Source organism: Panulirus ornatus, chromosome 66 (genome assembly GCF_036320965.1).
Source record: "Panulirus ornatus isolate Po-2019 chromosome 66, ASM3632096v1, whole genome shotgun sequence".
NCBI lineage: Eukaryota > Metazoa > Arthropoda > Malacostraca > Decapoda > Palinuridae > Panulirus > Panulirus ornatus.
In genome coordinates, this window is record NC_092289.1 from 14,880,778 (window position 1) to 14,896,277 (window position 15,500).

Sequence of the window (15,500 nt, forward strand, 5' to 3'; positions counted from 1 at the left end):
CAGAAAATGGGAATATTTCGTAAAGACGTGAAGCCAAGCGTCTTGGAAAACGGGAAATGGGATCTTGGTCTCTTTAAGCCTAGTGGGTGGGTGGTTTGGGGGCGTGACAGCCGTTGGCCCCCGGAGTAATTAGGTACTGTACTGGACAGGATTACCCCCTCCCAAGATTGTGTCTTGTACGAGGATAGTGTACGCTTATCTAATGGACATCGCTAATTTGGTCCGCTCTCCCCCATACCAGGCTATGGGGGAGGGCAGGTGACCAGGGTTACCACGACTGGGCGAGGGAGGTGTTTGGGGTACCAGGATTGAGGTGGAGAGGGGAGGTGTTTGGAATACCAGGCAAAGTGGTTGGAGCTTCTCGGGGTACCAGGACTAGGGGAGGGAGATTTACAGGTGTACCTGGTACCAGGACTGGGGAAGTAAGGCTTGCAGGGTACCAGGCTAAAGGGGGAGGAGGGAGGGAGGTGTACGTGGTACTAGGCCAGGAGGAAGGGAGGTGTGGTGGACCAGGAGGAAGGGAGGTGTGGTGGACCAGGAGGAAGGGCGGTGTGGCGGACCAGGAGGGAGGGAGGTGTGGTGGACCAGGAGGGAGGGAGGTGTGGTGGACCAGGAGGAAGGGCGGTGTGGTGGACCAGGCGGAAGGGAGGTGTGGTGGACCAGGAGGAAGGGAGGTGTGGTGGACCAGGAGGAAGGGAGATGTGGTGGACCAGGTTGGTGGAGAGCGGAACTAGGGAGGGAGGGAGGGAGAAGGGCGCTAGCGGTGATGATGGAGGGAGGGAGGGAGGCATGGACAGACCCGAAGGTGGAGGTTTAGCCAGAGCGGTAATGATAGAAAATGGGATGACAGGGAAAATTTCTTCTGAGAAAATGAGAACATGAAGTTTTATTTGTAAGATTGACAGGGTGGAGGAATGTTCTTGGCCATGAAGTTGTCGGTGGCAGGATCTTGGAGGCCAGGAAGTTGTTGATGGCAGGATCTTGGAGGCCAGGAAGTTGTTGGTGGCAGGATCTTGGAGGCCAGGAAGTTGTTGATGGCAGGATCTTGGAGGCCAGGAAGTTGTTGGTGGCAGGATCTTGGAGGCCAGGAAGTTGTTGATGGCAGGATCTTGGAGGCAAGGAAGTTGTTGGTGGCAGGATCTTGGAGGCCAGGAAGTTGTTGGTGGCAGGATCCTGGAGGCCAGGAAGTTGTTGGTGGCAGGATCTTGGAGGCCAGGAAGTTGTTGATGGCAGGATCTTGGAGGCCAGGAAGTTGTTGGTGGCAGGATCTTGGAGGTCAGGAAGTTGTTGGTGGCAGGATCTTGGAGGTCAGGAAGTTGTTGGTGGCAGGATCTTGGAGGTCAGGAAGTTGTTGATGGCAGGATCTTGGAGGCCAGGAAGTTGTTGGTGGCAGGATCTTGGGGGCCAGGAAGTTGTTGGTGGCAGGATCCTGGAGGCCAGGAAGTTGATGGCAGGATCTTGGAGGCCAGGAAGTTGTTGGTGGCAGGATCCTGGAGGTCAGGAAGTTGTTGGTGGCAGGATCTTGGAGGCCAGGAAGTTGTTGATGGCAGGATCTTGGAGGCCAGGAAGTTGTTGATGGCAGGATCTTGGAGGCCAGGAAGTTGTTGATGGCAGGATCTTGGAGGCCAGGAAGTTGTTAGTGGCAGGATCTTGGAGGCCATGAAGTCGGTGGCAGGATCTTGGAGGCCAGGAAGTTGTTGGTGGCAGGATCCTGGAGGCCAGGAAGTTGTTGATGGCAGGATCTTGGAGGCCAGGAAGTTGTTGGTGGCAGGATCCTGGAGGCCAGGAAGTTGTTGATGGCAGGATCTTGGAGGTCAGGAAGTTGTTGGTGGCAGGATCATTCTGCTTCTGGTCTATAACCACAATGAAAAAGAATCGTTTCATAACCGAAGAATTACATTGAAACCGAGTTATTTTCCAGTTGTGTTCGGTTTCATACAAATTACAGCTTGTTGGCAGGAGGTTGTAGGCAGGAGGTTGTGAGTTGTTGGCAGGAGGTTGTGGGTTGTAGGTGGGAGGTTGAGTTGTTGGTAGGAGGTTGTGGGTTGTAGGTGGGAGGTTGTGAGTTGTTGGTAGGAGGTTGTGGGTTGTAGGTGGGAGGTTGTGAGTTGTTGGTAGGAGGTTGTGGGTTGTAGGTGGGAGGTTGTGAGTTGTTGGTAGGAGGTTGTGGGTTGTAGGTAAGAGGTTGTGGGCTGTAGGCAGGAGGTTGTGGGTTGTAGTCAAGAGGTTGTGGGTTGTAGACAAGAGGTTGTGGGCTGTAGGCAGGAGGTTGTGGGTTGTAGGCAGGAGGTTGTGGGTTGTAGGTAAGAGGTTGTGGGCTGTAGGCAGGAGGTTGTGGGTTGTAGTCAAGAGGTTGTGGGTTGTAGACAAGAGGTTGTGGGCTGTAGGCAGGAGGTTGTGGGTTGTAGGCAGGAGGTTGTGGGTTGTAGGAGGGAGGTTGTGGGCTGTAGGCAGGAGGTTGTGGGCTGTAGACAGGAGGTTTAAGGGTTGTAGACAAGAGGTTGTAAGTTGTAGACAAGAGGTTGTGGGCTGTAGGCAGGAGGTTGTGGGTTGTAGGAGGGAGGTTAGAGTTGTGAAGTAATTGGAAACTGATGGTTCATGAAGTCACCATTATGGACTTGATAAGTGAAATAGATGTAATCTTCAATAGGTGAAATAAAGGTAATCTTCAATAGGTGAAATGAATGTAATCTTCAGTAGGTGAAGTAAATGTGATCTTCCGTAGGTGAAGTAAATGTAATCTTCAGTAGGTGAAGTAAATGTAATCTTCAGTAGGTGAAGTAAATGTAATCTTCAGTAGGTGAAGTAAATGTAATCTTCAGTAGGTGAAGTAAATGTAATCTTCAGTAGGTGAAGTAAATGTAATCTTCAATAGGTGAGGTAAATGTAATCTTCAGTAGGTGAAGTAAATGTAATCTTCAGTAGGTGAAGTAAATGTGATCTTCCGTAGGTGAAGTAAATGTAATCTTCAGTAGGTGAAGTAAATGTGATCTTCCGTAGGTGAAGTAAATGTAATCTTCAGTAGGTGAAGTAAATGTAATCTTCAATAGGTGAGGTAAATGTAATCTTCAGTAGGTGAAGTAAATGTAATCTTCAGTAGGTGAAGTAAATGTAATCTTCAGTAGGTGAAGTAAATGTAATCTTCAGTAGGTGAAGTAAATGTAATCTTCAGTAGGTGAAGTAAATGTAATCTTCAGTAGGTGAAGTAAATGTAATCATCTTCCACGTGTTAGGAATGGCATAGTTACATTATACTTCTCTTGAAATGTCACAGGTGCTTCTTCCGTATGACTGGTGTTTGTGGAAGATAAGGTATCGTTATGTACGATAACTGTTGCCCTATGCTAAGTGCTTGAGAAAGATAAGGTATCGTTATGTACGATAACTGTTGCCGTGTGTTTGAGGAAGATAAGGTATTATGTACGATAACTTGCCGTGTGTTTAGGGAAGATAAGGTATCTATATGCACAATAACTGTTACCGTACGATAAGTGTTTCAGGAAGATAAGGTATCGTTATGTACGATAACTGTTGCCGTGTGTTTAGGGAAGATAAGGCATCGTTAAGGTACGATAACTTTGTGTTGAGTGTACGAGGTAATGTTGTCTGTGTGTGTCCACAGGTGATGGGTCGGGTGCCATGGTGCAGCCAACAGTTCTGGTGACTGGTGGACTTCGCGTGCCTCCGCCGCCGCCGCCCACTTGTCTATGACGCCCGCGCCCACGCCCGCCCTGCACACCACCATGGCCACCATCACGCCCCCGCGTCCCGTGCCCGCCGCCCACCAGCGGGACCACCGGGACGTGGCCAAGTCTCTCCCGCGGGACTACGGCGCCTCCCTGCGGGAGCTGGCCGGGATGTCCCTCAGCCCACCCAGGGACACCACCCGCCATTTCCGCGGCTTCGCCGTCCACCGGGACCACCTGGGTGGGTCCTGGGACCAACTGGACGCCCCCAAGACGCCCCTGCCCCACCTGCGGGCCTCTTGGGACCACCTGGGACCCACCTGGGACCAGAAGAGCGACGTGTCGCCCGACCTACCGCGCGGTCCCGAAGCCTTGCTGACCCACACGCTGCGCCCCGCCCGCCACGAGTTGACCAGCCCTCGGGGCGTGACCCACGAGAGTGGCGATGACCCGGCGCCTCGGGAGCAGGCGGTCATTGACCTGGCCTCCCCGCGGGACTCGGTGGCGGGGGCCAAGGGATTGCTCAACGCCCCTGGCCAAAACAACTGCTTCCTCAACAGCGCCGTACAGGTGAGGATTGTCTGTATGCTTACGTAAGGGGGGGGGTTGAACTGCCTCCTTAGAGAGGGCCTGTGTTAGGTCAGTATGTTACGTGCGGAGGTGATGAGCCATCATCATGTTATCCCCCGGTACAGTACCATACCGCCCTTGAATCATCTTTATACTGATAGTGTCACTGTACAGGGTTGTGGCCAGGTGTACCGTACACCGCTGCAAAGTGTGGTCTTCTCCCCGCCACCCCCTTGAAGCGGGGAGGGATCTTGCGAACCCACTTAGAAAAAAGATATTGTTGGCAAGTTGGTACGTAGTGTGTTGGAGGCTGTCCACTGGTGGCACTGTGGGTGACCATTAAGACGGCCGGAGAGAGAGAGAGAGAGAGAGAGAGAGAGAGAGACGACTTGGACGTTACCATTGAGAATAGTCACACACACACACACACACACTAAGCGGCAAGGTAGCATTGCGAGGGGAGGGTGGTGGTCCCATCTGCCAGGGTTGTCACCACAGCACGCCGTGGGTGCAGGTAGGGACAGCAGCAGCAGCAGCGACGTGGGAGTGGGTGGTGGTGACCAGCTCCCATGCCCACTACTCGAGACCCGAGAGGAGACCACCTTTCCCCCCTTCCACAACCCCTGCGTAAGGGGTTTCCGATTATCACTATCGGTTGTGGAGGTACACACAATGGCGAGGGAGGCCTCGACTTGTATAGGGGGGAGCTGCCTCCCGTAATTGCTGGGTTTGCGACGCCAATTGACGAGGGGCTGACAGCCGCCCCCTTATACTGTTCCCCTTCCGCCCTTCCTAAAGCTTACTGGTGAGGTATATGATCTTCCTGTGTGTGTGTGTGTGTGTGTGTATGTGTGTGTGTGTGTGGAGAGAGAGAGGGAGCGAGAATTTTGTTTTGCTCAGTCTCAACCTTATATGTATGTACCATGACTTATATATATATATATATATATATATATATATATATATATATATATATATATATATATATATATACTCGAGCTGAAGGTAAGAAGGAACGCTTGGGTTCGTTGTAAACCCACTTCTGCGCCCAGGATTCTAACCCGAGTCGACCCGACGGCAGGCGGGCCTCCATCCGCTGACCCCGTCCGCCTCCTGGTGGCGTTGAAGATAAACAAACGGTGGGGCTGCTGCTGACAACAGGTGTGTATCTCCCTGAGTGACGACGCCCTGTCGCCTGCTTGGGGAAGCCCTTCAAGCCTTAGCTAAACACACAGGCGGTGATAACGCCTATTTATGCTTGGAGTCTTTGATGTTATCTGCTTTTCATTGGGTCCCTTTGTGTTTTTTCGCTGTTTTGCGCAGCGAGACGCAGTCGCCTGCGCTTTCAGCGTTGTCTCGTACGACCAGAGAGAGAGACGTCTAAGCCGTTCCCTCTCACTGGGTAGTTCCTGCTGTTTTGCGCAGCGGATGAGTTAGTACTCATTTGAAAACTGCTTTGCATATCTGAGGATCTAGGGGAAAAGTCGTAAATGGTCCTGAACAAGGCACTGCGAATCGGAATGGCTTCTAATACTCTTTCTCAGGCGTAGCAGCAGGGAGTGGGATGAGGAGGAGGAGGGAGAGTAAGTCGCATGTGCTTGACGGAGTCTCACTCGGGAGATGTTTTAGTATCGCCAGTGTTGGACAGGCACAGAAAAGACAAGTTTTGGTGGCTTGGGGCGTAGGGGTGTGTGTGTGGGGGGGAGGTGCTGATGCTCTGCTGGGGCACAGAAAGAGGAAGTGATGGTAAAGCACAGGAGAGACAGTGTAAATGACTTAGGGTATAGAAAGGGCCGTGTTGATGCTCTGCCGGGGCATAGAAAGGGCGGTGTTGATGCTCTGCCGGGGCATAGAAAGGGCAGTGTTGATGCTCTGCCGGGGCATAGAAAGGGCAGTGTTGATGCTCTGCCGGGGCATAGAAAGGGCAGTGTTGATGCTCTGCCGGGGCATAGAAAGGGCAGTGTTGACGTTCTGTCGGGGCATAGAAAAGGGAACTGATGGTGTTGAGGCGCGGCATAGAAAGGACAGTGTCCATACGTTGTGGTAGGATTTTGAAAAATCGAGTATTGGAGGTTCGGTGGGGCACAGAAAGGGGCGGTGTGGAGTGGGTGTTCATGGCGTCCCCGCCGGGAGCACGTGAGGGCAGGGTTCCCAGACTGCAGCAGGCTGGTGCTCCTGTACAGTATCCGTCGCTCGGAAATGCCATCGTGAGAGTCTGCCTCGCCAGGTTCTTAATGTAATTACGTCCGTGTTGTCTGCCCCAGCTGGCCGCCCTCTGCAGGGCCTTTGACGGTTCTTTGTTCCTTTTGTAGGGACGGAGCAGGTCTTTGTTGGGCCTGTGGTTCGTGGCTGGTCTCTGTTTGACCTGTGGTTATTATGTTTGACCTTTGGTTCATGGCTAGTCTTTATTTGGCCTGTGGTCTGTAACTGTATTTGACTTTTGGTTCATGACTGGTCTCTGTGTGGCTAGTGGTTCATGACTGGTCTCTGTTTGGCTCGTGTTTCATAACTGGTCTCTGTTTGACCAGCGTGGTTCGTGACTAGTTTTACCTGTGATTTATTGGTGGTCTTCTCTGAATATTGGTTTATCGCTGATCTTTGATATACGCAAGGTCCTGGGTGCACTGAGAAGTGTTTGGAAGAAGTCACTGTGAGGGCAAAGATGGGTATGTTTGATGGCATAGATATCCAGACGGTGCAGAGTGGACGCACGTCGTGGGCCTTTATGCAAAAGTACACATCCGCGATGTGTTAGAAAATGAACAGGCTTGAGAACACTGCGGTGTGAGGAGAGTTGATCGTATAAGGGAGGATTCTGTACGAGTAAGGTGTGGTGGTGGTAAGTGGAGTACGATTTAGGAAGCTGAACAGGGTTTTGCTGAAATGGTACGGACAAATGGAGAGGATGAGCGAAGAGAGACTCAAGAAGATATAAATACGTGTCGGAAGAGGATAGAGCAAGCTTAAGGGGACTGATGAAGATGGACCACTCTGTGGTCCATCTTCATCCTTCTCTCCCTCCATGCATGCATCTGTTCCATCCACTCCCATCCTACTGGTACCATTCCGTTCCCCCTACCTCCCCCCCCCCTCTCTCTCTCTCTCTCTCTCTCTCTCTCTCTCTCTCTCTCTCTCTCTCTCTCTCTCTCTCTCTCTCTATCTATCTATCTATCTATCTATCTCTCCATCCCTCCCCTAAATTCGTCTCCCACCCGCGGGAGCTGCCTGCAGAGGGTTCTCTCCTCGGGGTAGTGACCCACACCTGCCCTGGTACAAGACAGCACCACCTGGCCCCGTGACACGGGGCGGTGTGGTATGAGGCAGGTTGCCGCCCCCGACATCACCACTCGATGTTACCTCCCTTGTCTCCTCCTTGTCGATTTTGATGGAGGAAATGTGAAACAGGGCGTCACTGAAGACGGTCTGAAAGGTGAAGAAAAAAAAATGTATAGAAGTACCGAGAATCGTGATGAAGAAATAGTTCCAACGAGGGTGGAGATGTAGGACATTCTTGAATGTGGAGGTGTGTTAGTGGGTGTGTGACGGGCCGGCAGAGTGAATGGTCCCCCTTGGGTGTGTAGCAGCGTCACTGGTCCCCCTCGTGTGTGTGTAGCAGCACCAGTGGTCCCCCTCGTGTGTGTGTAGCAGCACCAGTGGTCCCCACTCCCCTTGGGTGTGTAGCAGCACCAGTCGTCCCCCTCTTGTGTGTGTAGCAGCACCAGTGTTCTCCGTCGGGTATGTAGGAGCACCAGTATTCCCCCTCGGGTATGTAGCAGCAGCAGTGGTCCCCCTCGGGTATGTAGCAGCAGCAGTGGTCCCCCTCGGGTATGTAGGAGCAGCAGTGGTCCCCCTCGGGTATGTAGCAGCAGCAGTGGTCCCCTTCGGATATGTAGCAGTTGAAGCATTATTCCCCCTTGGGTAGGTAGCAGCAGCCGAAGCGTTGTCGGGTCCTCGTGACCACTGTTACACACACACACACACACACACACACACACACACACACACACACACACACAATACCGCCTTCAATTATCTCAATTACCTGAGCCTCTGTATTAATCAGTCTGCCGAGCGGTGGTCCGTGGCTTCGCCTCCCAGGCCGGCTGTGGGAAAAGCCCTCCCCGGCCACGGCCGTACGTCAACTCGTCCACGTCCCAGCTTATGCACAGTGATGCACAGGTCGCGTGCACACGTGCAAGGCTAATGTGCACTCCGGAAGGGGTGTTAGTGTGAGGGAACACGGGCACACCCTTGTGTTGCACTGACCCTCGCCGCCAGTGTGAGTTGAATGGAATTTTGAGGGAATCGCATTAATGGCATTTTGAGGTAATTGTATGAAATGTAGCGAGAGGAAATGGTTTGCAGGTGTTGCCGTTGATGGAGGGACGTGTGTGTGTGTGTGTGTGTGTGTGTGTGTGTGTGTGTTGAGGTGGAGGACAGGCTGGGGTCAGCGGCCTTGGATCTGCCACGGTGATCAGTGTTGTGGGCCCTGGGGCGTCTTGTATCGTGTCGCGCACCAGTCATGGGTCGGCTCCACACACCCACCCACCCACACCCCACGTCTTGCATCGTGTCCTGCTTCAGTCATGGGTCGGCTCCCCCCCCAAACACACACACACACACACCACGTCTTGCATCGTGTCCTGCTTCAGTCATGGGTCGCCCCCCCCCCCCCACACACAGGCCACGTCTTTACACTCGTACCCTCAGTGTTGTAGTCAGGAGGACCCATAGGGAACCCCCAGGTACGACTGATGGGGACCATGGGACATGGGCCAGTGGGGTGCAAAGACGGCAGGACCACGGGACAAGACCACTGAGGGACCTCCAGGACAGGACCATTGAAGACCATGGGGACCACAAGCGTTAGGGATTGTGTGTGTGTGTGTGTGTGTGTGTGTGTGTGTGTGTGTGGGTTTTACCCAATCCACGTCTGCAAGTTCAGCCAATCACTGTGTTATCCAGATCCCAAGCGACTGATTGTGCGTGTGTGTGTATGTGTGTGTGTGCGTGTGCGTGTGTGTGTGTGGGGGGGGTGGGATGTCGTCACTGCTTAGCCAAGCGAGTAGTGCGGAAAGAGAGGTTTAAAGTGGGTCCTTGAATCTGCCGCAGACATGGAAAACGGGCAATAGTTTCTCAACATGAAGGGTTTGATGGTCAATGGCTCCGTTGTTTCCACTGAGGATTTGATCTGCTGATGCATACGTAAGTTAGTACACATTTCTCAGGTGCTCTGCTCCTGGGACGGAGTGGAGAAGGTGGCCTACTGCTGAGAGCTGCTCAGTCAATACCTGGAGCAACTGTGGATCGACCGTTGGGGTATAATGACGCGACCTCTGCCCCTTATGTCAGGTTAGAGGCCTGGCCATTGTATCCTCCCCAAGGGTCGTGCCTTCGTACTCAAGGGTCGTGCCTTCGTACTCAAGGGTCGTGCCGTCATGCTCTATGGTCGTACTATGTTCAAGGGTCGTACCGTCATGCTCTATGGTCGTACCATGTTCAAGGGTCGTACCGTCATGCTCTATGGTCGTACTATGTTCAAGGGTCGTACCGTCATATTCGAGGATCTTTACGTTAGGATCAAGGGTGACATGTGAGTCGAGCTGTCTCATAGACTTATTGTGACCACAAACCATCGCCAGATATGCCATTCAGGAGGTTACCAGTGACCTGATGGGCACCCAGAACTGCCTGGAGGAGGAGGAGGAGGAGGAGGGAGGAGGACCGTATACCAACAGCAGTACCCCTGGGGCACGCAGCGAGTGGTTTGACAATCATCACACCAGATGTGAAAGAGTGTGTTCATCACCTGGGGGCTCTGCTGGTGCTGGTAGTGGCCGGGACTGTACATGTTCAGAAATGTACATGATTACTGTACACTCACCCATCCACTGTATACCCCCATTGTGCTCCCGTGGTAGATGGACTGCTTGGGCCCTTGCCTACCTCTGTCTACACCTCTTTGCAGGGGTGTCTGGCCAAATATGAGAGGACTGTGTGGTGTATTGCCCGCCCGCTTAGCGAAGCAAATGATATGCTGGTGGTGGTCTTGTATGGCACAGTGTTCCCGAGGGCACTGCGCCAGGCGAGGGTTCTCAGATGTGGTGACTTGATGAATTAGCCGCGCGCCCTGGGCGGCGACAGGTTAGGGAGTCGAGGCTTCGGGTTAAGACACGGGCGTGAACGTGTGTGTGTAGGTAGTACTTGTGTGTGTGTGTGTCTTCTTTATATGTACATCGCGACGTGTTTGTGTGCGTATTTTTTGCTATTGATTTTTCTTCCTTTTTTTTTCAGTTAAGGGCTGTGTGTTAGACCCGGTAATGGTGGCCGAGGGTAGTTAAGATGCTTGTTCAATGGTCAGGTTGCATAGGAAGTGTTCTCTGTGTGGCAGGCGGGGCTGTGGGGTACGATTAACATATATGTGGTAGGTATGAACAGGATGCCGGCCTTACCCAGCCCCCTTTCAGAGCGTACATGAATCCTGGAGACTAAGCCCAGACTAGGCCCAGCCTAACCTCACTCCTCTAGCCTCTGAGGTGACTGAGGCTCGGGATCTTGTGACCCTCAGGGATGTGTATCGTCCGCCTGGCAGGACGTGACAGTAAAGTGTCGTACCGGAACATTTGTACAGGTGCCGGTCGTAGTGAAGGGATTTCGACGCGACGGTAAATGGTAATCCTGATTTTGTTCCTTACTTCATTTCTCGCTTAGGTCGATGGTATGATATATATATAGCGGGGCTTGGAGCAGCACCGTAAATGAGCGATATATACCAGTTGACACAGCCAGATTTTGGTAGATATGCTACTCATCACCAAGAGCCGTGGCCTCAGCAGACCTGGGACGGAGGACTGATACCCCACCTCTGCCGTAAGACATGATGATAATGTCTGCGGGCGTGAGGTGTACCCTGAAGGGTCTGCCAGCCAGCCAGCCAGGCAGGCAGGCAGGCAGGCAGCCGACCAGCCAGCCGGCCGTTCCCTCCGGCAGGTGACCTACGTGTCCCTCACTTTGGCCACGTCTGTCCTCACCTAAGGAGCTGTGGGAGGCGTCAAGGAGCCGCCTTGCTGTACGTGCCTCCCAAGAGGAGGTGGTGGGTCCGATGGGTTCAGAGGGGCGCGCACGGACCGGCCGGGGCTGCTGTTCGTCCGGGCGACGTGTCCGTGCTGAGGGTGCGTACCGACGTGCTGGGTGGGAGCCGCCCCGGGGCACACCTGACTGCCGGGCCCCGCGGCGCTCCCTGTTTGTAGCTGGCCCGGCCCCGCTACCCCGCCATCCGGGGCGAAGGTGGATCGGACGGACGCAGGAGGGAGGGAGAAAGGGAGATGAGAGGAAGAGGAAGGCAGAACTTCAGGATGTAGAGTGGGAAGGCGACGCTCCCACAGGCGTACGAGCGGCGTAACCTGGGATGGGTGTGAGGTTTGACAGGCCTGACAACTTCGTCACAAGACACGTCGCAGCATCTCTCGTAAGTCCGGTGATTCGTGTGGTTTTTCTCCGTGTGACACTCCTCCCTCGAACGTAGTACGCCCCGTAATTACGACCGTCATGCATTTGGCTGGCGATGTGACTGTGGGAATCCACTCGTAAAAGACCCGTGTGTGACTCTAGTCATTCAGTGGTGAAGTTGTTAACCTGTTCTTTCACGGGGTCGAACGCTATTCCGGTTTCTGTAAGTGGGAATGTTGGGAAGAAAGAAAAACTCGTAACAGAGCAGTGGATAAACTGATACTACTGTGTAACGGAAGAGGTAGATGTCACAACCTGTAGTGAGCATATTGAAGCAATGGTTGACTCTGTTGTAGTGAGCATATTGAAGCAATGGTTGACTCTTGTAGTGAGCATATTGAAGCAATGGTTGACTCTGTTGTAGTGAGCATATTGAAGCCATGGTTGACTGTTGTAGCGAGCATATTGAAGCAATGGTTGACTCTGTTGTAGTGAGCATATTGAAGCCATGGTTGACTGTTGTAGTGAGCATATTGAAGCAATGGTTGACTCTTGTAGTGAGCATATTGAAGCAATGGTTGACTCTGTTGTAGTGAGCATATTGAAGCAATGGTTGACTGTTGTACTGAGCATATTGAAGCAATGGTTGACTTGTAGTGAGCATATTGAAGCAATGGTTGACTGTTGTAGTGAGCATATTGAAGCAATGGTTGACTGTTGTAGTGAGCATATTGAAGCCATGGTTGACTCTGTTTAGAAAAAAAAATTGGTAGGCTTGACTCTACGAATTTCAAGACGAGAGAGAGAGAGAGAGAGAGAGAGAGAGAGAGAAGCGGAGTTGATGAGTACACCTAACAGTACGCTTAAAACCCAGTTCGAAAGACGGGCTATATGATCGGCAGATATTCAGATGTCTTTCCCAGTTCGCACGTACTGTTTAAAACCACTGAGGACCACTGGAACTACGTGTCCTCGCGTTCCTTGAAATTGAAACGGGAGGTTGTGTGTGTGTGTGTGTGTGTGTGTGTGTGTGTGTGTGTGTGTGTGTCGTGATTTACACACACACACTGCAGATTCCTGGAGCTCATGGTTACCAGTCTTACAACGAAAACAAATTCCCCTGTTGACACGATAAGCTTGGGAGACCATTAGGTACAGTGAGGGAAGAGTGTCACCTTCCACCGAACGTATGACACGTCTTGGAAACATTAGGACCCAGCCTGAGGGAGGGTGTGTAAGACTGAAGGCTCCACCGGGACAAATACCTGGCCAGCTTGGTTGTCAAAAGGGTAACTTATTCTTGCCTGCCCGCTGGCCTCTACCGCGTCAAACACAGTTTGAAGTGCTTTGAAGGGGAAACAGGACAGGTTGGTTCCCAGACGGAGTCGTAGGGGGTAAGAGCGGACGCTCCAAGATTTGGTATATACAAGATCAAGAGGACGTGTGGGAAGAGGTTGGCCTACTGAGGAACAAAGCGTGTGTTCGAGGGCAGCGAAGGTGTAAGGTGTGGTGGTGTACTGGGTAGAGGCGTCTAAGGACGGGGGAGTGGCCTCCGGGGACGGAGAGTGGGTCCTCGGGGGCAGGGGAAGTGGCACAGCGAGGACAGGGGTCACAAGGTCGACGTCCCTGGGTGACGGGGTCGAGGGCCCTCAGCGACGAAGTCGCAGCTCCCCAAGGACGGGGTCCAGTCCCCCACTGAAGTTGAACCTCTTGGGACAGAGTCGAAGTCCCTTGGGGAAGGGGTTTGAGCCTTGGTGTTGAGGGTCAAGGCACCCAGGGACGTGGTCGAGGCCCTTGGGGCTTAGGGACGAAGGCCTTTGGAGCAAGGTTAAGCCAGCCTTGGCCGTGTACACACCTCGCTCACTGCTCACCATTCATAAACCCGTACACTGGCCTCAGCACCAAGCACGTACATAGACGGGTGTACATGAGTGTATGTATTCCCTTGCTGATTTGATCACGTGTTCTCAGCGTGAGTAAATATGATGAGGAAATGAATTCTACTTACGAGAAGACTAAGTGTTGGGGGTACCTCGGCTGCCTCCCTCCTTACTCCCTCACTCTGTGTGTGTGTGTGTGTGTGTGTGTAGTGAGAGGGTCACACGGTGAGAGAGAGAGAAAGAGAGAGAGAGAGCACTTGAGTCTTTTGACGTATTGGTTCTCGCCCAGGGAACGTATGTTCGTAAAGATCTGTGATGGTCAGTCCGGGCGGGATCACATGACGGCTGGAGGACGTTCACTAAGCACCAGCAAAGTTGAGAAAGTCAACGCACACGATGCACACATCTTGGACAAACTTGCCTCTTCAGTTTTGCCGTCCGTGTTATGCCCTAAGTTTGGCTTGTGTGACTTTCACTGATGCCTTGCGGTGTGCGTGGACGTGCTGTACTCATGGTGAGGAACAGGAGGGTGTGATCATTCGCTGTACGTGATGTGACCTATCAGGTCCCCATTGAGTTACCTTTGGGTCGGCTCCCTCCATCCCCCTCCCCTAATCGAGTTTCCACAGGTCTCCACACAGGTCCTGGTGGACTGTTGTGAATAGTGGATGATGGTGTCAGATTTTTTTTTTTTTTTCGTTTCTTTTCGTGAGAATATATGTTGAGGGTTGTCAGTGGACGTTTGTATGGCTGGCGAGGAGGAGGAGGAGGAGGAGGAGGAAGAGGTTGCAATGCCGTTCCGCATTTACCCTAAAGAACACATTTGTGTGGATTATCAGAGAGGAGGAGGTGCCTCTCGTACGTTACTTTCAGCGTAGCAGTTAGCGTTCCTGAACCGTGACGCATTCATGGGCCGCCCAGGGTCGAGCGCATAGGGTTCCAATCCTGGTTACGGCAGTCGGTCCGCAGTCAACACCAGCTTTGTCCACCCTTCAGGGGTTTGGTCGATAGAATGGGTACCTGTTTACCTGACTCATGCTTGGGTATATGTATGTAGCATGTACTGGATGGCCCTGATTAGGGCCCTCACTTGCCTGTGCCGGCTGTGGTATATGGAGACCTTTTTTAGACTCGGAAGATCGTCATGCAACACAGCTTGGTCCTCACCCCACCGCCACTCCTGACGCAGTAGTACTCCGGCTTTAGGTGGAGAATATGTGGAGGGACTCGTCGAGAGTTTGGCGCTGGTAATGAAACACTACTACTACTACCACTACTACAGGCGCACCTTAGTGGCTTCAGGTAGACATTCTAAGGCCACTGGACTTTACGCTGTCCTCCCCCGTCTTGAGTGAGCCTCCTGGTGCCCTCATTAGGATAGAAGTAGAGGGCCTAACTAGCCATCCAACCCTACCCACGGTATTTGGCAAGGTAATATCTTCGCCCTCGTATCCTCACATCTGTATGCCCCCTGTTGTCTACCCACGGTATTTGGCAAGGTGATATCTTCGCCCTCGTATCCTCACATATGTTTGCCCCCTGTTGTCTTCCAACGGTATTTGGCAAGGTGATATCTTCGCCCTCGTATCCCCACATATGTTTGCCCCGTTTTCTGCCAACGGTATTTGGCAAGGTGATATCTTCGCCCTCGTATCCCCACATCTGTTTGCCCCGTTTTCTGCCAACGGTATTTGGCAAGGTGATATCTTCGCCCTCGTATCCTCACATCTGTTTGCCCCGTTTTCTGCCAACGGTATTTGGCAAGGTGGTATCTTCGCCCTCGTATCATCACTTCTTTATGCCCCCTGTTGTCTTCCAACGGTATTTGGCAAGGCGATATCTTCGCCCTCGTATCCTCACATCTGTTTGCCCCCTGTTGTCTGGTATGTTGGTATCCGTCTGGAGATCGCCTCCG

At 52.6% G+C, this 15,500-nt stretch overlaps 1 protein-coding gene across 3 annotated transcripts in view; it reads left to right on the forward strand.

Moving 5' to 3' along the window:
- ec (ubiquitin specific peptidase echinus) overlaps positions 1–15,500 on the forward strand; it is a 363,911-nt gene that overhangs the window by 91,937 nt on the left and 256,474 nt on the right. For all 3 annotated transcript variants that reach the window (XM_071658538.1, XM_071658536.1, XM_071658537.1), the window contains exon 2: positions 3,623–4,256. In XM_071658538.1, the coding sequence (XP_071514639.1) occupies positions 3,708–4,256 (549 nt within the window). In that variant the 5' untranslated portion in view covers positions 3,623–3,707. The remainder of the gene's footprint in view (positions 1–3,622; positions 4,257–15,500) is intronic.